Source organism: Ictalurus furcatus, chromosome 9 (assembly GCF_023375685.1).
Source record: "Ictalurus furcatus strain D&B chromosome 9, Billie_1.0, whole genome shotgun sequence".
Taxonomy (NCBI): Eukaryota; Metazoa; Chordata; class Actinopteri; order Siluriformes; family Ictaluridae; genus Ictalurus; species Ictalurus furcatus.
The window spans coordinates 9525294-9546501 of record NC_071263.1 but is presented as its reverse complement, the minus strand read 5'-3'; the positions used below and the strand labels follow the sequence as shown (position 1 = coordinate 9546501).

At 41.4% G+C, this 21208-nt stretch overlaps 1 protein-coding gene and 3 long non-coding RNA genes across 4 annotated transcripts; 2 read left to right on the top strand and 2 right to left on the bottom strand.

The window, feature by feature from the left end:
- The first annotated feature begins 5164 nt into the window (after positions 1-5164).
- Positions 5165-7557, top strand: LOC128612613 (uncharacterized). Its single transcript, XR_008386764.1, has 10 exons — positions 5165-5653; positions 5857-5955; positions 6061-6108; positions 6192-6267; positions 6392-6523; positions 6639-6688; positions 6772-6841; positions 6929-7015; positions 7201-7299; positions 7415-7557. It is a non-coding gene; the product is annotated as an uncharacterized LOC128612613 (long non-coding RNA).
- A 2558-nt stretch (positions 7558-10115) lies between these two features.
- Positions 10116-21166, bottom strand: LOC128612610 (TOG array regulator of axonemal microtubules protein 1-like). Its single transcript, XM_053632917.1, has 10 exons — positions 21016-21166; positions 17987-18052; positions 17678-17847; positions 17035-17167; positions 16453-16570; positions 13396-13501; positions 11918-12153; positions 11317-11475; positions 11061-11190; positions 10116-10246 (listed from the first exon to the last, which is right to left on the bottom strand). The coding sequence occupies exons 2-10, from the start codon at positions 18009-18011 to the stop codon at positions 10151-10153; spliced, it is 1173 nt and encodes a 390-aa protein (XP_053488892.1). The 5' UTR covers positions 18012-18052; positions 21016-21166; the 3' UTR covers positions 10116-10150.
- On the bottom strand, positions 13922-16442 carry LOC128612614 (uncharacterized). Its single transcript, XR_008386765.1, has 2 exons — positions 15558-16442; positions 13922-14026 (listed from the first exon to the last, which is right to left on the bottom strand). It is a non-coding gene; the product is annotated as an uncharacterized LOC128612614 (long non-coding RNA).
- LOC128612615 (uncharacterized) lies at positions 18682-20273 on the top strand. Its single transcript, XR_008386766.1, has 2 exons — positions 18682-19088; positions 19621-20273. It is a non-coding gene; the product is annotated as an uncharacterized LOC128612615 (long non-coding RNA).
- Positions 21167-21208: the final 42 nt, after the last annotated feature.

Here is a 21208-nt window from a genome sequence, read left to right as displayed (position 1 = left end):
TTTTTCAAATGTAGGAATTTGTGATTATCAATTAACCTTGACACATATCAAACCCTCCAGGATTGAGTGATTTTGCAATCGCAAAAATTAATGCAAAATCAAGCAAACTGTGCAATAGTTTGGAGGAGCTTGCAATGTTTCAAAATTACTACAGATTTTCTGCAGATTTGGGCCAAGAGGCATCATTTGACATCATCACAACGCGCACTCAAAAAAAAAACCCCTCTTCAATTCAAGTGTCAAACATAAGTACAGCTAAATGGTAATATTTACCAACAAACATCACTGCGAAAGCAAAACAATTTTGTGCAATTGCAATTTCGGCAATTTAAGTAGTTTTCCACAAAAAAGATTACGTTTGAAAGAAGCTGCAGCAAAATAAGCATTTTTGGCCACAACAGTCACAAAAAAACTCCACAAGCTCCGGTTTGGGCTGGATAACACCTCATGGTTTCTTTGTATTTACACATTTACCAATGCTTTTATGAATCACTGTAACAGTCCCCCACCGTGGCCTTGTGTGTGTGGAGTTTGCATATTCTCCCCGGGAATGGAGAATCAAAATCAAAATTGCAGTCTAGGTTTAACATAACACCTGAAATTAGATGCATGCTGTCCACTGTGTCTCCTGACTTGGATAACTTGCAGTGCGACACACAAGTCCGGCTCTATCATTTGTTGTGGGCTGTTACATCCATCCATCCATCTTCTATACCACTTAATCCTTTTCATGGTCATGGGGAAACCTGGAGCCTATCCCAGGGAGCATCGGGCACAAGGCGGGGTACACCCTGGACAGGGTGCCATCACAGGGCGCACAAACACATACACATATTCACATACCCATTCATACACTATGGACACTTTGGACATGCCAATCATGCATGTCTTTGGACTGGGGGAGGAAACCGGAGTACCCGGAGGAAACCCCCGCAGCACGGGGAGAACATGTCAATTCCTCACATACATGGTCACGGTGGGAATCGAACCCCCGACCCTGGAGGAGTGAGGTAAACGTGCTAACCACTAAGCCACCGTGCACCCCTACCACAATAATAATAATAATAATAATAATAATAATAATAATAATAATAATAATAATAATAATAATAATAATAATAATAATAATAATAATAATAATAATAATAACAACAACAACAACAACTCATTTCAAATAGCCGCTCTATGTGCTGCCAGTGTCCAGTGTAAAGTCTGATTAACATAAAAGCACTATATAAGTGCACCATTTACATGACAACAAAGGTTGGACTGCTGTCACCCAATGGAGACTGAGACTGAAGCAAGTGCAGGTAAGCCAGTTTAATGACAAGACAAATCCACAGGGTTAGGCAGAAATCAATAACCATAGACAGGCAAGGGTCAAACGATCATGTGAACAATCCAAACTAGGCAAGGCAGAGCATCAAAGTCGAGGGAATAACAAAATAAAAAAATAAGATCAACAACACGCTGTAACGGCTTGGTAAAAGACAGCGACAAGTCAACTGAGAGTAATACTTCACCCCAAACAATGAGACACGAGCGGTTTAAATACTAAACATAATCAGGGGTGAAACACAAAACAGCTGAGACTAATTACACATACAGGGGCAGAGACAGGACAGAAATCACAACAAAACACATGTGTCAGAAGTAAACAAAGTCAGTGTCACTGACAAATCCAGAAACACACGCTGAGACTTTGAGCTCACGCTTCCGGTTTCACTTTAACAGCCCTGGCTGCCGGTTTTACACTAAATCATGATTAGCCTAGTGATTAGCCAGCTAGCACGCCAACGAACTCTGTTACAGCTGTTTGTTATCTCCCTGGAGAACTTAGCTAATTTACACAATATCATTTACACAATATCATAGTGAATATAAAGGTAGTTAGCTTGCTGAACTCGGGTTAAAGTTTTTAATAATTCCGCAGTTTAATGTTTATATAGATTTGGGTGATGGATAAGAGGTTTTAGAGAGTTTAATCATGTCACCTTTATACATTCTCTCTCTCTCTCTCTCTCTCTCTCTCATTCAGATGTGTTTTCATTTAAAATTACTAAATAAAATGTGTTTTTCATTAGAAAAATCTCTACTTGTCAACATCAGAGTATTATCTGTGTCTTTGGGGGAAACTCTGGTCTAACATTAGCTACACTACTAACAAATCTGGCTACTTAGCTTGGCAGCTAAGATTAAGATAAATATTATATTGAGCAGAGTTAAACATTAAAACGAGTAGCTGATAAAATATTCTCCTTTCCAATTAATGTTTTGACATGAATTATATAATTTAATAGCTGAATGCTGGTGCACTTGAAAACATGGCTACCCATTTTAAGGGTTCAACCTTGTTCAACCAATGTTACTAACTATCAACTTGGTCAAAATGGTTTTAAATATACAAATGAATGTCACATAAAACGAATTCATTGCAAAGCCCGAGAATGTGCTGGGAGGGATTGTAGATACTCCCTCTGTTCTCCAGGTACATGTCAGTTAAAAAGTGTGGCGACAGGCCGGCGGACGGTGCACAGGAAACAAAGATTGCACCTGCCTAGAACTCGCCCTGCCCCTCTTGGAGTTCGGCCAGGATGGGTAGCAACCCCATAATCTGCCCGGAAGGGGGCCGCCACATCGGGCCGACCGGCAACACGCTGCCGAAGTAAAAGAGGTCATCCGAAACCACCCCACCTATGGGACACCCCAGGAGGAGGCCAGGCCGATGAAACCAGATCACCTGGCCGGGGATGGACGCAGAGGTCTGGACCTTTTGTCAACCGTGCCCTCAGTGTCAGCGTACCGAGCCCAGGAAGCCCCCGCCAGTGCCAACGATCCCTCTTCCCATCATCAGTGTTCCCTTCGAAAGGATTGGCATGGACCTTGTAGGGCCACTCCCCAAGTCATTCAACCAGATGCTAAAACAGATGTTACGCCGGGTGGTAGACGTGGAAGGAAGGAACTGGGACCTCCTCCTTCCCTACGTGCTCTTCGCTGTCCGGGAGTGCCCCAGGCGTCCTCGGGCTTCACCCCCTTCGAGCTCCTCTTCGAATGGCGACCTTGAGGACTGCTCAATGTGGCCCACGAAGCGTGAGAGGAACTACCGTCCCCATTCTGCTCGGTCATCGACTACGTGCAGGAGATGCAAGAGAAGATTGACCAGGTAACCCCAAGAGTTCAGGAACACATGCGAGCCGCCCAGGAAGAACAGAAAAGGGTGTACAACCACGCAGCCTCTGGAGTTCCAACCGGGCGATTGGGTGCTCCTACTAGTGCCCAGTAGCTCCTGCAAGTTCCTGGCCCGGTGGCGAGGCCCATACACAGTCCTCGAGTGAAAAGGCACCATAAACTACCGCCTGCAGCAGCTGGTAAGCAAGCAGAGGAAAAACTACACCACGTGAATCTGCTGAAGAAGTGGATAGAACTGGCGCTGGTAGTATCGGCGTAGGCGGCTCTGGACACAGATCACAGCAAGGGTACCTTGGTAGAATTGGGGGAAGATCTTACCCCCACACAAAGAGAGGAGCTAACTGAGTTGGTGGACCAATTCTCTGTGTTTTCTACCTCCCTAGGAATGACGCAGCTGGTCCACCACGAGATCAACACCCGTCCGGGAGTAGTGGTAAGACAGCGGCCCTACCTTGTCCCAGAGGCCCGGCGCAAGGCTATCGAGAAAGCAGTCGGCCGAATGTTGCGGGACCACATCATAGAGGGGTCCAACAGCCCCGGGTCCAGCCCCATCGTCGTTGTGCCGAAGCCGGACGGAAGTATGTGGCTTTGTAATGACTTCCGGAAGCTGAACCAGGTCTCCGAGTTCGATAGCTATCCCCTCCCCCGAGTGAATGACCTCGTGGAGCGACTGGGGAGGGCCCGGTTCATATCTACCCTGGACCTAACAAAAGGCTACTGGCAAGTTGCACTGGCACTGGATGCGAGACTGAAGACTGCCTTCAGCACGGCCACCGGTAACTGGCAGTACCGGGTTCTCCCCTTCGGGTTACACGGGGTGCCCGCAACGTTCCAGCGGCTGATGGACATTGTCCTGCGACCCCATCGTATGTTCACGGCTGCCTACCTAGATGACGTGGTCATCCACTCCTCCACTTGGTCGGACCACCTCTTCCATCTGGGGGAGGTTCTGAAGGAACTCCGGAAGGACGGGCTGACAGCCAAGCCCAAGTAATGCCACCTAGGGCTGACCAAGGCACAGTACCTGGGCTACCGTATTGGCCAGGGTATGCTGAAGCCACAGGCGAAGAAAGTCGAGGCAGTGAAGGACTACCCCCGGCCCACATCAAAGAAACAGGTACATGCCTTCTTAGGGTTGGCGGAATATTACCGCAGGTTTGTGCCTAACTTCTCCTCTGTAGATTCCCCCCTCTCAGACCTTACGAAGAAGGGCCAGCCGGACCGGGTAAAATGGTCTGCGGAGGCAGAGCAGGCATTCCAACCCCTAAAGGAGGCCCTCATCAGTGCCCCAGTGTTACGCAACCCAGACTTCGCCTTCCCATTCACCGTACACACAGATGCCTCCGAGACCGGGCTGGGCGCTGTTCTCTTGCAGACCTTCAACGGAGAGGAACACCCGGTCCTCTACATCAGTCGGAAGTTGTCCCCAGCTGAGAGGAAGTATGCGGCCATGGAAAGAGAGGCCTTGGTGATAAAGTGGGCCATCGAGGAGCGCCGATACTACCTGGCCGGTCGGCACATCGTCCTGTTGACAGACCACGCCCCACTGCAGTGGATGGCCAAGGACATTAATGCCAGGGTAACCCGATGGTTCCTCTCGTTGCAGGATTTCTCTTTCCAGGTCCAGCACCGGGTGGGAACCCACCATGGGAAAGCAGATGGCCTCTCGCGACGGGATGTACTGTGGGCCCGACACACGACGGCAGTGGGCTCGGAGCTGAGGGGGGGGGTACTGTGGCGAGAGGCCGGCACACAGGAAACAAAGATCGCTCCTCCCATGACTGGCACGGTGGCGCTGAAGAGACAGCTCCGCTTCAGCGCCACCAATGTTTTGGACGGCCGGAGAGCACGTGGTGGTGGGGTGGGGCCGCCGACACACCAACGGCTCGTGAATGGTGCACCGCACGGAAGAATTCCACCATCCAGCAGGCGAGGGGAGAGTATAAAAGGGCGATATTCCACTCGCAAGGGAGAAATAAAGTATCTCTGTGCATGTGCGCAAGTCTCTGGCATGTTTTAGGTGATTTTTGCGACAAGTGCATGTCTGTTAATCGCTGTTGTGTGTTTTTTTGGTTTCAGACGAGTCCGACGCGAGTGAAGGCTCTGCCCCCTGGCTGTAACCGCAGACGGCTGAGACCCTCACCGCCCGATCGCACTTCGATACACACACACACACACGCGCACCCACACTCCCCTCACAGACCGTCTTAAATAAAGATTTCTCCACGAATAACACTAAAGCGGCCTCCTGTGTGTATGTGCTCCGCCCACCGCTGGCTAAATTCCCTACAAAAGTTATATTTTAACCCCTTTTGAAACCTGTAGACTGCTTCTGTCTGTGTGTGTGTGTGTGTGTGTGTGTGTGTGTGTGTGTGTGTGTGTGTGTATGTATATTAAGGTCGTTGAGTGAAACCTCCAGCTGCTGCCCACCACACCCCACGATGAACCTTCAGCTGTCGCTCTGGTAACCAAACATTTAGTTTATTTACTAAAGTCGATCACCAAAATGTCCAAGTGACAGAACGTTAGATGTGTTAGTATGAAACTGCTGTGATAAGAAGCACTTATGATCTTCGTGCTCTTCGTGCTCAGCTCCTACAGCTGAGATACTCAGACACCCTCTTCTTTATAAGCTCTAATGTTTGGCTTTGTTTTTTCTATTTCTAGTCAGTGGACATTAGGAGATACTTCCTTGACATGAGAAGGGGTCTAGAGCGTCGGTTCTGCTTGTTTAAAACCACCCAAACCTGCTACTCAGATCAGGAGGTAATCACAGTCTTTATTACTCTGATGGAGAGAATTGACATGACTGATTATTAGATGAACACTTGGGTGAAATAGATCTTGAGTTTTTGTAATTGTTCTTTGCAGGGATTCTCTTATCATGTCAACACAGAGGATTGTTTCACTGGCATACAGGTAAGGGATTATTCATTGTAGCATCACAAAACTTTTGTTAATTGCAGTGAATAATTGTGTTCACTTTAAATTGTTCTCTTCAGTGTGTATCTGGGAGGGTTACAGAATTCATTTCTTGTAACCGCAGGAGCTGTCACTGTGCCACTTGAGGACCATGTGGTAAATTTATTACACTGTCATGATGTGTATATGGAGATAGTAACTTTTCAAATTTTGTCTGTTGTACATTTATTTATCTGCAGTGTCTATATTTGTTTTTGTTTTTGTCTTTTTTAATTAACAGCAACCCTTTGAAAAGGTGACCTGCATGTACCTGTTTGTGGGAGCAAATGGTCAGGTGAACACCTCCACTTGGGTTCAGGATCATGAAGATAACTCTCTCTACAATGATTCAGAGAGTGAACCAGACTCTGAGGTAATTCCATGTTTCAGACCTGATGTGTATCTACATATGCCGCTATTCCCCTGAATGTGCAGCTGTAAAATTTACTGAGGGAGTTTTAATGGCTCATTGCTAATGTGGCTTGCAGGAGAAATAGGAGAGCCTTAACTTTTTGGAGTTGGAGGTGCCCTTTATTAGGTATGATCCTCTTCACAGTTTAATGGTGTAATGATGTAATGTATGTCTAAGGCACACTAAGTATTTACACTTCTTGTTTTTAGCTACCATCTATCAGAGAGAGGGGTTACTGATATCGGCCTGAAGCTGTGTGCTCTCCGTAAGGCGTTCTCGGTGAGTAAAACCGTTGTTTAGCTGCTGTTATTGTGCAGGTAAATTACACTCTGCTTTAACTTATATTGTGTGCTGTCTTATATTCAGACTCTGCTTGCCAGCATCCACAACCAGAACTTCCTGTTTGTGGTGGGAAAGAAGATAGTGATGCGTCTGGCAGCAGCTAATAACCAGGTGACTTCAGAATGATGATAGACCGTTTTATTTTTGCGCAAAATACTTTCAGTTACTGGGCCCCAAACTGTTGTAGTGGTTAAAAAACACAGGCTATGGAAGGTAATGGAGGTAATAACAACTATTGGAATAATTAGCATCAATAGCTAGAGTGAGTTATAGGCATTTTTTGTTTGTTATAACAGGATGTGGTTGGTGTGCAGCTGGCCTATGTGTCACTGATTCGATTCCTGAGAACTTCTTCCAATCAGGAATCGATTGTGACAGAGCTCTTCGGGGCCCAGGTAAGCTTGCAGATGCCTGAGTGAAATGACAGTTGTTTAATTATAAACAAAATTAATCATAAAGTAACACAACTCCAAAGTAAATTTCTTTTTGTAACTTTTCTCCTCTCTGCAGCTGCACCACTACAACTTCTCGGACATGTTTTACGAGCTGCTTCTCTTCAGATACTTGACAAACAACTCAGCTCCTGAGGCTGTAAGTGTCTTATCAGATTTCAAAGTTATTCTTGAATGTAGTTAAAGAACATGGAATATTTTATCTCATTTTGTTTTCCCATATTTTTAACCCGATATTCCTAAAGTTTAAGGGAGGATTTCCTGTTTGCCATTATCAGCATGTGGGACGTGGACGCACACACACACACACACACACACACACACACACACAGAGTTGGGTTTCCATGTTTTTTGGGGGAATTTCCATAATGATTTTTATACTGTACAAACTGTATTTTCTATCCCCTAAACCTATCCATCACATAAACATCCCAAAAATGCATTTTTACATTTAAAAAAATGTATGATTTAATATGATTTATAAGCTGTTTTCCTCATGGAGACCAAAATATCTGGTATTGATAGTAATAACACACACACACACACACACACACACGCACACACACACACACACACACTGTACTCGCATAGTGGAAAGAATTGTGTTTGTGTCTGTAAGTGTTGAACATCCAAAATATTTTCAGAAAATAAAGCTTAAGCACCATGGAGATAAGATACCGTAACGTGTGTCTGTTACATGAACTGCCTTATTTATTTAAAAAAAAAAAAAAAAAAAACCCTCATCAAGCAGACAGGGCTGTTTGCACCTGATCTGCCTGTTTGTGCTTCTTTAAAAAGAACTGATGTCTCTCCCTTTCTTTTAATGTTTAACTGATCCTGTGCAAAAATATGACAGCCTATGGTTACATGTAATCATCCAGTTACCAACATTTTTATCTTAATTATAAATCCTCATTTTTATAACTACATTAAAATCACCTACCAGTCTAAGTTAGAAGTTAGATCATTGCTAGCCCTCCTCCAAACTGAAGTAACCGACCTAGCTAATCGATTTCAAACTGCTAAATGTTAACTCTGAACATTGACGGCTGTAGCCTACTTCCACACATTAACAACATCTATAAAATGTAAGTTATATTGCATGATATATGCATGTATTACTTGCACAAATGTAAGACTAAGGATTGTAATTGCAACCCAACTGGTAGTGTAATCGTAGCATAGGACTATGTATGGTTATATTTGGTAATACAAGAGTACTGTGTATACTGTTAGTGAGATGCATAGTTAATGAGGACAGTGTGGTGGTGAATCGGAGGAGATACAGAGATGAAGCTGTGGGAGCACAGACGTTATTAAAGGCTGTTGGATGTTGTAGTATAAAACTGGAATAAAGTTGGTTTGATATTGGACGTTCGATATTCACAGATATGCGGAAATTAAGGGACCGTCTCTAAAGTTACATACGACATTGTTAAACACGTTTCTAACTTCAATAGCATTTGAAGGGAATGATGTACAGTCACAAAACCAACTGTAAAGTGTTCTTCTAGGTGTCAGGTATAACTCACACCTTTTAGATTTTTGATATTTATCAAAATAAGCTATTAAACATATGTAAATTAGACATGTATTTCACTACAGAATGGGCACATACACAAAATATGCCATTATTTAAAGCTCAATAGCATTTGAAGGGAATGACTTACAGTCACAAAACCAACTGTAAAGTGTTCATCTAGGTGTCAGGTATGATGAACACCTGTTCGGTTTTTTATATTTATTAAAATGAGCTATTAAATCACATTTAAATTAGACATGAATTTCACTGCAGAATGGGCCCATACACAAAATATGCCATAATTTAAAGCTCAATAACATTTGAAGAGAATGACATAGAGTCACAAAACGTACAGTCACAAAACCAACTGTAACGTGTTCGACTAGGTGTCAGGTATGACGCACACCTATTCGCTACAATTAATACCTTAATTTATCCCTTTTGTCAGGTACATATATGTACTTTTGTTGTTTACTGAATTTGTTGCTATGCACAGTTTGTCAGCCACCTTCTACCCTGGTATTAAGTGGCAAAGGGTGACCATAGTATCACCACCAGATATTACTTGGATGGTGGACCATTCTCTGCACTGCAGTGGTACATGGTTACTGACATGGTAGTGTGTGTGTGAAGCTGGAATAATTGTATTAGACCCAGCAGCATTGCACAAATTTCAGTCAGTCAGGGTTCTCCTTTATAACATCAGGGGGATCTGGGAAATTCTCTGCATGGAGACCCTTCAGGTGATTATTCAGTCACCTTCTCGACATCTCGGAATTGGACTAACACATTCCTATACTCACATACTCACCACTGCAACCACTGATCCAGAATGCAGCTACACATCTTGTTTTGAACCTCCCTGAGTTCTCTTACATTGCCATATTCCCTCTTGGCTTCCTGTACCTATCCACATCAGATATAAAACATTGATACTTGACTACATAGATAAAAAAACAAACCAGTCCCTGTACCTGAAAACACAGTGTTCCCTTCAAGCCTCTAGCACAGCTTTAACCCACCATCCTAGATAGAGGCAAGTCATGCATCAAGAGTCTTCTCTGTGCTTGCATCCAGGTGCTGGAATGAACTGATCCATTTACACTAATGCAAACAACACTGAAATACCACTGCCATGTCAATGTCACTGCTGTGCTGAAAATGGTCCACTGATTAAATAATATTAGTGGTCACTGGTGGTCATTTCACACTAATGGACAGGGTTCATTATACTTACTGTACAGTATCTCGTGTATCTCGTGAATCTCTAGTTCAACATGGCACCTCGTCATGGAGGAGTGGAAGAGGACTCCAGTGGCAACCTGTAAAGCTCTGGTGAACTCCATGCCCAAGAGGGTTAAGGCAGTGCTGGAAAATAATGGTGGCCACACAAAATATTGACACTTTGGGCCCAATTTGGGGCATTTTCACTTATGGGTGTATTCACTTTTGTTGCCAGCGATTTAGACATTAATGGCTGTGTGTTGAGTTATTTTGAGGGGACAGCAAATTTACACTGTTACACAAGCTGTACACTCACTACTTTACATTGTAGCAAAGTGTCATTTCTTCAGTGTTGTTACATGAAAAGATATAATCAAATATTTACAAAAATGTGAGGGGTGTACTCACTTTTGTGAGATACTGTATATATACGGTATCTAAAATTATATATGTAGAAATACTAAGCAATTAGATAAATGAAGGCAAAAAAACCTGTTTTAATAACTGCATTCATATACTAGATATCCTCCAGATACAAGTGCGTGCTACTACCCTCTATCTTATGTACAGTATATGCAAATATGCAATAGGCATACATGCTTGTATTGTATTTTTTATTGGTGTGAAATATGTATTTTATGCTGGTGCATGTTCTCGTGTCTAATTGCAGTGCAGGACATACTAAAATAACATTTTCCCTACATCATAGTTCCAGTTTCATTGATGATCGTTGTGTGTTTCTTCTGGACAACAGCTTCAGCCTTTTTTTTTTTAATGTATGATTAAACCTCTAAATAACTAAATAAGCCACAGAATTTCCAATACAGTAAATTATGTCTATAGCTAAGCTACAGCTATAATCTAATGTTAAAAAAGGTTTGATACTTTTAGCATTGTTTTAGCATACTACTGTGGACTACCATAGTGGACCTAGGTAAATGATGTTCTGAACAGACACCTTCCTGTTCTTCAGAGTGACAATGATGTTCCTGATGGTTACCAGGTCGTTGGGAGGGATGTACTTTTCCACCATATTATCAAAGTCTTCGTGAGAAGACAAGAACAGCAGCATTTGCTGTCCAAGAGATCTGAGAGAAATAACGGACCAGAAAAATATCGTCGGTTAATCTTGAAACACTTTAAGCTTTTAGACTAAATCAGTAGTGGAGTACAAGAGTCGGGACAAATAAAAATGTCATAAAGACAGCATTAACCTGGTTTCAGGTGAAGAGTCTCGCACCAGCTTGGAGACAGCAAGTAAGATTCGGTCCGTGAGATCTTTCACGTCAGACAATAAGCGCCCGGTGCCGATCTTCTCGACCAGAGTAGTCAAGTGCTGAGCAGTGCACGTCCTTACAGCTGCCTTCACGTGACTGTTGGGAACAGAAACCAGAAAAAAGAAGGAAATTGACAAAAATTCAAAAGAATGTTAACGTAGAGTCATAAAGTAAAAATTGGATTTTGCAAGAAAAGCAAGTAGGGTTTTGCATTTTTCTCTGGTTGACTGCCACAACACTTGTCCATCCATACATCCATCCATTTTTAGTACTGCTTACTCTACCCAGGGTCGCAGGGGAGCCTGGTGCCTGTCCCAGGGAACTCGAGGCAAATCAGGGGACCAGCTGGAAGGGAAGGGGTGCCAACAAGCAGGACACAATCACACACACTGGACAATTTGGAGATGCCAATCAGCCTACAGTGCAGGTCTTTTTACTGGGGGGAGGAAACCAGAGTACCCAGAGGAAACCCGGAAGAATATAAACCAGTCCTGATTACAGCCAGAGATTAGTATTCCAACAGCTTGGCGAAACTTACCCAAGTCCTCCAGCAAGCAGGGCGTTCATGCTGAGTGTAGGTGTGCAGTTCTGCACCATGGCACCCAGCACGGCATCTGCGGGCTGGCTAATCAACTCATTGGTATGTCCTGTTTTGTGTAACAGAACTTTGGCTGTTGCTTCCAGCTCCTGGTCCATTCCCTTCTGCAGGCTAGAGTACAGCTCTCCTAAAGTCTCCATGGCGATGCAGGACACTCTGTTGTGCCAGTTACAAACCTGCAGCACAGAAGGCGCATCGAGGGTTTATACCACGCAGACTGCCCCAAATCATATGAACACCAATATAACCTGCATCCAATCGACTCTGGAATTAAACACATACAGCCACTGTAAAGTTTTATGTTGTGTTAACGTCTTTTGTTTTCGACAAAAACACAACATTCTCTGCCCTAGAAGCAATATTTTCGTAAAGCTTTCACTGGCGCAATGACACCAGGTTATTTGCGCAATTCTTCTAAAACAGCTCATAAACTGCCGCAGAGTTAAAAATAATTTCATCAACACACTTTACGTATGATATTATAATCACAGCGGCAATGAATGCAGAGGTGGGTAGAGTAGCCAAAAATGTTTACTCAAGTAAAAGTAAAACTATTTATAAAAATAATCACTAGAGTAACTATAAATGTTAATAATGAATTGAGTAAGAGTAATAAAGTATCCGATGAGAAGACTCAAGTAGCAGGTTACTAGTTACTTCGGATCTGATTAACACGAAGAACTGTAAGTCACGCCTCTCCTTGAAAGTCGGTCGGTTCTGTTTATACGATATAAAACCTGGGTTCAAGACAAAGCAGCATATCCCAGTCCTGTGTTGGGTATAATAACACACAACCTGTCATTTTTAACACAAAATCTCACACACACACAACCCAAAAAACAAACATTTTCCAAACAGTCGTTATTTTCACATCAGACCACTGCAGCGTATCGTGACCTCATTATACGTGATATAAACTAATTATTAAAATTACATACATTAACATCCAACATCATTAACATTTAACAGTAACGGAGGAACGCCACCGAACGTAGCAAAGTAAAAGTACATTCCTGTGATTAAAAATGAACTTGAGTAAGAGTATAAATATGGCCAGTTAAGCCTACTCTTAAAAGTCGATTTTATTTTCTAAAAGTTACTCAAGTAAACATAGCACATTACTACCCACCCCTGAATAAATATTTACAAGTGGGCTAATAGCCAATATTTTATTAGACCAGTGAAAAAAAACACTTTTCAGAGACCTTTTAAGCTCCTCGAACATCTTATCCTATACTGCAGCTTATTCTCTGGATCAAAACATTGCCAGAGGCAGCTTTTCTTCATTTGGACGCACGGCATAAACGAATCCCCAAATTCTGATTTAAGCATTCGATTACCAGCGTCTCTAATACCCCTGCACAATATTAGTAGTAAAAAGCAAAAAGCAAAAAAAAATAAATAAAAGAGTGGCTTACCTCTTGAGTGATAGCAAGGCAGACTTCATGAAGCCTGCTTTTAAGCACGTCGGAGTGATACCGTGCCAAACAGCGCAGGAACATGAGCCCCTCGATTTTATTCTTCCTGTACGGAGAGACAGGATTTATACTGCTACTAGGGCTGCACAATTATGGCTAAAATGATAATCCCGATTATTTTGATCAATATTGATATCTCGATTATTTATCATGATTATTTTAGGGACAACATTTTTATTGCACTTTCACATTTAAATAAACAGACAGCTGCCTTCACCTCCATGTTGTGCTACATTCCTGCTAATGTACAAATCTTTGCGTGAAATTAGACTGATCCTTAAAGTGGATCATCTCGTAGAAGCAAAATATAAATAAAATTGTACCCAAAATATAGGATAAGTAAAAATAAAAATGCCATCAACCAAATGAAAATATGCATCAAATATAACAATATGCAACCAAATGAAAACAATTCAGGCCTATGCAGAAAGGTAATAATGTTTACAGGAAGAGAGACGCAGACAAACCACCCAATAAAGCGGTGCAGAGATGACGTCATTTTGTACCGAAACCCCGAAGTTATCATCACACCGGTTCCCTTGACAAAAACCCAATAGGATTTTCCCATAGCCTTTTTGGATTATTGCAAAAAAAAAAAAACAAGCTCTGTGATCAACAAAAATTAACACGTTTTGTCCATCAAGATAATTTTCACAAATCAACACAACGTTTATGAACTTTGAAGTTTAAATACAATCTGCAGAAATAAAAAGCTGACTGTACGCTATAAACAAACTACACCACGGTCGCTCGACTTCAACATCACCATCACCAAGCTTCCGACAACTTCTCCAAACTTGATTTAAAACATTTTCCATAATACGGATTTCTCTGTGGATGAATCTTCATCCACATTTTTTTGTGGGGAATTGTGAGAACCAGTTTTAGGGCCCTACGGTAACAATTCCTTTACAATTACAAAATTACACAAATTTAAGAGCACAGTCAAACATTTTGGAGCACGGTGGAAGCATAGATTTAAATTTTTATTTTTTTTTTATAGAGATGGTAACATTAATGTGCCACAATAAAACACACAAGTAGGCATGAGAAAACTTGAGCTTCTCAATTATGACAGAATTTAGGAACTTAATGTGAGCCATAACAAATTAATTTACCTTCTGATAAACTAAATTTAATATTTTCTGTTAATTTTACAGACTGTATGCAAAAAAAAACAACCGTTGACCTGTTCCACCTTGTAAACAAATACAATAAACATCAATGTTCAGTGTTTGAAGTCTGCTCCTCTTAAATATATTTAAAGCTACAGCATTAGATATTTTCCACTGTCATGGTTCTGGGCTGGAGTCAGTTATCGATCTGCTCTGTGTATATTGTGTAGATATCTGAATAATCTCATATAGGATGTGATTGGATGAGTTCATTTACCCATCAGAAGCAAAGCACTTTAGTTTAATGGTGTTCATTAGGGATGCACCAATCAGGATTTTTACGACCGAAACCAATCCAGATACCAATCTTTTTTTGTTTAAGCTTTAATCAGGAGGTCTGTCCTAAACAGTTAAATGTAAGATCTCTGCTCATGGTCACTGTTAATTGGATTAAAACAATAGCAATGAGAAATACTGTTGGTTAATTGATAAATAAACAAGCATAAAATATTTATTATTATCCATATTAGGAAAAAGGAAAATAGCTTTCAAATGAAATAGTGAACTAAGGTTAATGTCAAATTGATATTAAATGCAACCCATAGTAATTAAACATTTTCATTTCTAATTTTATTTATATTTTATGAAGTTATTATAATATCTATTTTTATATATTAAATGACTTATTTATAGCTAAGCACATTTTCTGTCTTTTGTCTTCATTTTAGTAATTAATTTTTTTTTTATCAGTTGTTCCTTTTAGATCTGTTTCCCCAGTACAGTGTTGGGGGATTAAATCAGAACATGGAAACTGGAGTTTTTCTTTTCCAGTGATATCTGGCAACCCTGAGTTTAAATGAAGTCAATGCTCTAGTAGAGTTGGTTTAGAAGGAGAGCGGCAGTGTACCATATGTTTACATACTGTACAGTCGCTATTCTTGATTATAGTGAGGAATTATTTCATAAAGAAGTTTGAATTAAACCCACCTTGTAGTGTTAGCATTATTATTAATTTACTCCACCCGATGCCACTGTGTTTACAAGAGCAGGTCACAGTCGCAGTTTGTGAGATCGGGAAGTTGAAGCAGATGTTACTCTTGTCAGAGTTACTCATCATCATAATGGCTTCTCTGCAGTATTTCGACACTTGTTCGGTTGACTGAGGTGATGAAAAGCAGTGTGAAAGTAACTGTTGCTTGCTGTAGATGCATTTTGGACTTCCTGTAGTTTTTATTCCGATTGTATTATACAACTCCGAACAGATCACTCACACTGGTGCAAATAAATATTTATTCACAGTCGCACAAAGTACTTTTCAGTCGTAAATGCGAGTGAAATGGTCGCACAGCAGAGCCGAGTTTATCTGCAAAGTTTTTTCCTGTTCGGCATGATAACGTTTAATGTCCCTGACAACCTCTGTAGTGTAATGATTTCCGAAGCGAAGGTAGCAGCTCGAGCGCTAAAATGCTAACTCTGTTTCCGGGTTTTGGCATACAAAATGACGTCATCTCTGCGCCACTCTATGCTGATTGGCTGTAAATTTAGGAAGCACTTGATTTGATCTGCAACGGAATTTTCTATGAGCGGAGGACGAATTTAAACGTCAATATCGTTGTCGATCATGTTCATGTAATTGTGGGCAGTCAAAATCATAATCGCGATCGATATTCGATTAATTGTGCAGCCCTAACTGCTACACTGGGAAAAGCAGGCTATAGTAACTGATCTCTGTTCAGTTATGAAAAGGTAGATAGCATTAATATTTACCATATTCATATTTGACAGAACACCTTCTCAGACCAGAGTTAGGCAGCCCGGCTTTAAAGAAACGGACACATTTATTGAATGAGATGTAACCTAGTTCTATAGGTGCTGGACTCACCAGTCACGCAAGTTAAGCAGACTGAAGCTCTGAGTGAGGGCAAGCTCCGGTCTGGAGAATGGCCGCAACTCCACCTGCTCGTAGGGATCCTTCTTTAGGGAAACGGGTATGATTTCATCTAAAACACAAAGTACGCGTTCATAAAAAAATATTCAAAACATTTTATAATGCTAGCAAAAGTTTCCATTCAAGTTAGATGGTCATAAAATATGATTAAAAAATAATTTAAAAAACCTCAGAAAAGAATATCATGACATGCTCAAGGAAATATCATATCATATCATATCAATTGAAATATTTTTTAAAAATTCTCCGCAGTGTGTGGCAGTGTGTGTCTGCTAGGGAGTCCTGTAGGAGGGCTCAGCTGATGATGGGGACAGGAACACTTTTGTGGGTTTTGAGGTCCTTGTGCACTTGTAGGGCTGGTGGGTGATTCCCTTGTCAGGGTTTCAGGCTTAGTGGAGGGTAAAATGCTACTGTTCAGTTGCAACTCTAGGAACAGGAGGGAAATTATGGTGACGCCGGAATTTCTGCCAGTAGATGCGAGTGTGACGAGGAGCATTCAGCGAGTCAAACTCTTACCTTGCAGAGATGCTGCTTCATCTGAGGTCTCTTCAGTTGTTCTGCTCATTCCCGGTGTAGGCTGGGCTTCTTGCTGTTCGAACCAATGTTGGCGCATCTTATCCGTTGCATTATTGGACAGCTTCACCCTCTTCTGTAATTACATGTTTGAAATGCTCAGGAGTAGTAATAAGAGACTACTGGACTTGCAGTGTAATCTGCAAGGATTTCATCTCTTATTCATATTTAATTTTTTTAGTTTTACTGACGACGCCCCTCAGTTGGGTGGCAAAATATCCTTCAACACAAGCCTAGAAAGTTAGGGGGCATTCAAAATGTTTTGGTTTGATGAATGCTGAATGACAAGCAGAAAGGAAACCTTGGGATTCTACGCAGTATCCAATACTAAATTCGAATTAAGAAACAACTAGAGGAGTATTGAGCAAGCTCTGCATCCAACACAAAACCAGAACTGAAATGGCAGTAAATATGTGAACAAAAATATGCACACAAAAAAAACTCCCTAAAATTATAGCCAATCCCTTAAAATGTTTTAATCAAGCAACATGTTAATGATGTCATACTAATGACAGTTGGGATCGAGCTTAGAGTGAATGCTGAGAATCAGTGAATGTGGAATTACTTGACCAAGAAAGATTCTCACCTTTGCCTGATAAGGTTCTGGGCTGTCATCACAATCAACATGACTTCCAGAGACAGCATGGCCATATATTCCAGCTGGTGGCTCCCATGAGGCTTTGTTTATGGACTCATCCTGGTCAGGACATGCTGCCACTTCAGGTCGGCTTGGAAGGACCATGGAGCCAAAATCTCCTGCCGGGGGGGATGGGGGGATGGCGGTGTTTGAACGAAGACATGTCCATTTTTCATTTTTACGGTCAAAAGTCAATTATAAAATTCACAATAAACATTTAAAGGATTTTTATTACAATAGCAGACAGGTTGCACTAACCTCTCCCAACTACTCCCTCAGACATGTCACTAACAGGGGAGGTCTTCGTGTTGTATAGCTGAGATTCTGAAAAAAGAGCCAGTGATAAATACTACTGCTGATTATATTTCATCACTTTATGATACACATAAAGAGAGCAAAGTTTCTAACAAAAAGTAATTTCCAAATCTCTCTGTTGCCTATGAAACAAATTCTAATTACAACCCACTCTCTTAACGTTTTATAAGAGAAAGGGACATAGCTGAGGAGCACTGCTCCAGCAGGAGCTAAAGTTAATGTCTAGGCCAGATAAACGTAAATAAAAGCATACAGTGGTGCTTGAAAGTCTGTGAACCCTGTAGAATTTTCTATATTTTTGTATAATTATGACGTAAAACATCATTGGATTTTCTATGATGTCCTAAAAGTAGACAAAGGTCCCAATTGAACAAATGAGACAAAAATATTATACTTCACAACACGTTTGTGGAAGTGTATCATGGCACAAACAAAGGAGATTTCTGAGGACCTCAGAAAAATTTGATCATGCTGGAAAAGGTTACAAAACCATTTCTAAAGAGTTTGGACTCCACCAATCCACAATCAGGCAGACTGTTTACAAATGGAGGAAATTTAGAACCAAGAAATTATGTTCCCCTGCCCAGGAGTGGTTGACCAACAAAGATCACCAAGAGCAAGACATGTAATAGTCCACACGGTCACAAAGGCTACGCGAGTCTTTGTGGAAAGGCTGCGCGAGTCTTTTCAGCTTTTGGAAAAAGCATATGGAAAGGTTTCACCCTGAAGTCTGTGTTGACGCGCAGGCAGTTTCCCTTATTGTGCAGAGAGAACGATTGATGCAGCCTTACCACTGACTGGTAGGAATCATCAAGAATTTAGAATTAGAAGTTTATGAAGTCATTGTGTATTGCTGTCGCTATTGGTGATATTGGTGTTTCTTAGATCACAGCTTCAAAACTAAGATATATAATGACGGGTATATATATATATAGAGAGAGAGATAATAAAGGTAAAAATATTTGCTAACGGAAAGAGTCAACCAACAAAGATCACTCCAACAGCAAGACGTGTAATAGTCCACAAGGTCACAAAGGAACCCAGGGTAATTTCTAAGCAACTAAATGCTTCTCTCCCATTGGCTAATTGCAAGGAGAAAGCCACTGCTCTCCAAAAAGAACATTGTCTGCCTTTCTGAACTTTGCTAAAGATCGCATGGACAAGCCAAATGGCTACTGGGAAAATGTTTTGTGGATAGATGAGACCAAAATAGAATTTTTGGTTTAAATGAGAAGTGTTATGTTTGGAGAAAGGAAAACACTGCAGTCCAGCATAAGAACTTTATCTTATCTGTGAAACATGGTGGTGGTAGTATCATGGTTTGGGCCTGTTTTGCTGCATCTGGGCCAGGACGACTCGCCATCATTGATGGAACAATGAATTCTGAATTATACCAGAGATTTCTAAATGAAAATATCAGGACATCTGTCCATGAACTGAATCATAACAGAAAATGGGGCATGCAGCAAGACACCGACCCCAAGCACATGTGTCATTCCAAAGAATGGTTAAAGAAGAATGAGCTTAATGTTTTGGAATGGCCAGGTTAAAGTCTTGACATTAAGTTTTTCCAGTAGAAATGTTGTGGAAGAACCTGAAGCAAGCAGTTCATGTGAGGAAACCCACCAACATCCCAGAGCTGAAGCTGTTCTAGACTGAGGAACGGGCTAAATTTTCTCCAAGCCGATATGCAGGACTGATCAACAATCACGCTCGTTGAAATCACTAATGACCAAACGCTGATGTTGACAAAGACTGAGTACGATCCCCATGATGTCCAACCTGACTTGTATCCTAAACCCGACTGGGTATCAGATCCTCCCAGCGACACTGACGATGACGACCCATTGACAACCATTTCACACCTATTGTAAATATTCCTTTGACCAGGACGACTCTCATTTCACTCTAAAATAAGCTTGATTGACTACAGGATACTTTATATCCGCCTAAGAAAGCCATGCCTTGTCACTTAGATCAGTACAGAATGTTTATCTGCTTACAGAGAGACAAACACGTTCTTCTGCTCATCTTCTAAGAGCCTAAAACAAAACATGTTTGAACTGCCTCAAACTGCTTCTTATCGGTACACAGAAGTGTGTCATGCTCTGCGTTATATATATATAGTAGTGGTTCAGCACAAGCGCTTCAGAGCACTCTCATTATTCTATCCTGCTTTATTCTATCCTGTATTAACCATCTTTCTGTAATAAACCTGTTTTTACCTTCAGACTACGAGTCTGCGAGTGTTGTCTAATTTCCACGACAATTTGGTGTCTCCTGGCTAGGCTGCGTGAGTCTTTTCAGCTTTTGGAAAAAGCATATGGAAAGGTTTCACCCTGAAGTCTGTGTTGACGCGCAGGCAGTTTCCCTTATTGTGCAGAGAGAACGATTGATGCAGCCTTACCACTGACTAGTAGGATTCATCAAGAATTTAGAATTAGAAGTTTATGAAGTCATTGTGTATTGCTGTCGCTATGGAATGGAGTCAATAATATAAGAAATGCGTGTATTACATTGAGAGTATTACATGGAGCGATTTCTTAAAAGAAGTTCCAGGAACTTCGCCTCTGAGACGGCAGAGATATTGGTGTTTCTTAGATCACAGCTTCAAAACTAAGATATATACCGACGGGTATATATAGAGAGAGAGAGAGAGAGAGAGAGATAATAACGGTAAAAATATTTGCTAACGGAAAGAATCCGGTTCGAGCAGCAAATAAGTAAAGAGAGTACTTATTAAGAAGCGCAAGATTCCCAGTATTTTTGCAGCGGGTTATTATCAAGTGGCATTCCCCACTGACTCATTCCATCATATCAGCGGTACATGATATATTTGGCAAATTTAACACAAGTAAATTTTACTGAGATAAAAAAAACAAACATTTTTTATTAGTTTTTAGTTTTGCATACTGCGAGCCTAACTTGAACAAACACAAACACATCGCTATGCAGTTTCAGGCATCACATACCAGCGTTGCTGTGAATTAGCAGCGTTACAAATAGCACAGTCGCCGACTGTAAAGCAGCACACAAGGCGTTTAAGTCCAGACTCGAGGCGCTCAAGCTTGGAAACTTGTTAGCAGTTTTATTCGTGGTCCACGGTTGATATACACACACACACACACACACACACACACACACACACACACATATATATATATA

Excerpts from the sequence above, each read along its gene's own strand:
- LOC128612610 (XM_053632917.1), bottom strand. The coding sequence starts at position 18,011 with ATGTCTGAGGGAGTAGTTGGGAGAG. Across the intron at positions 13,502-16,452 it reads CTGCTTAACTTGCGTGACTG|GAAGAATAAAATCGAGGGGC; the intron begins GTGAGTCCAGCA and ends CTCTCCGTACAG. Across the intron at positions 11,191-11,316 it reads GACTCTTCACCTGAAACCAG|ATCTCTTGGACAGCAAATGC; the intron begins GTTAATGCTGTC and ends TATTTCTCTCAG.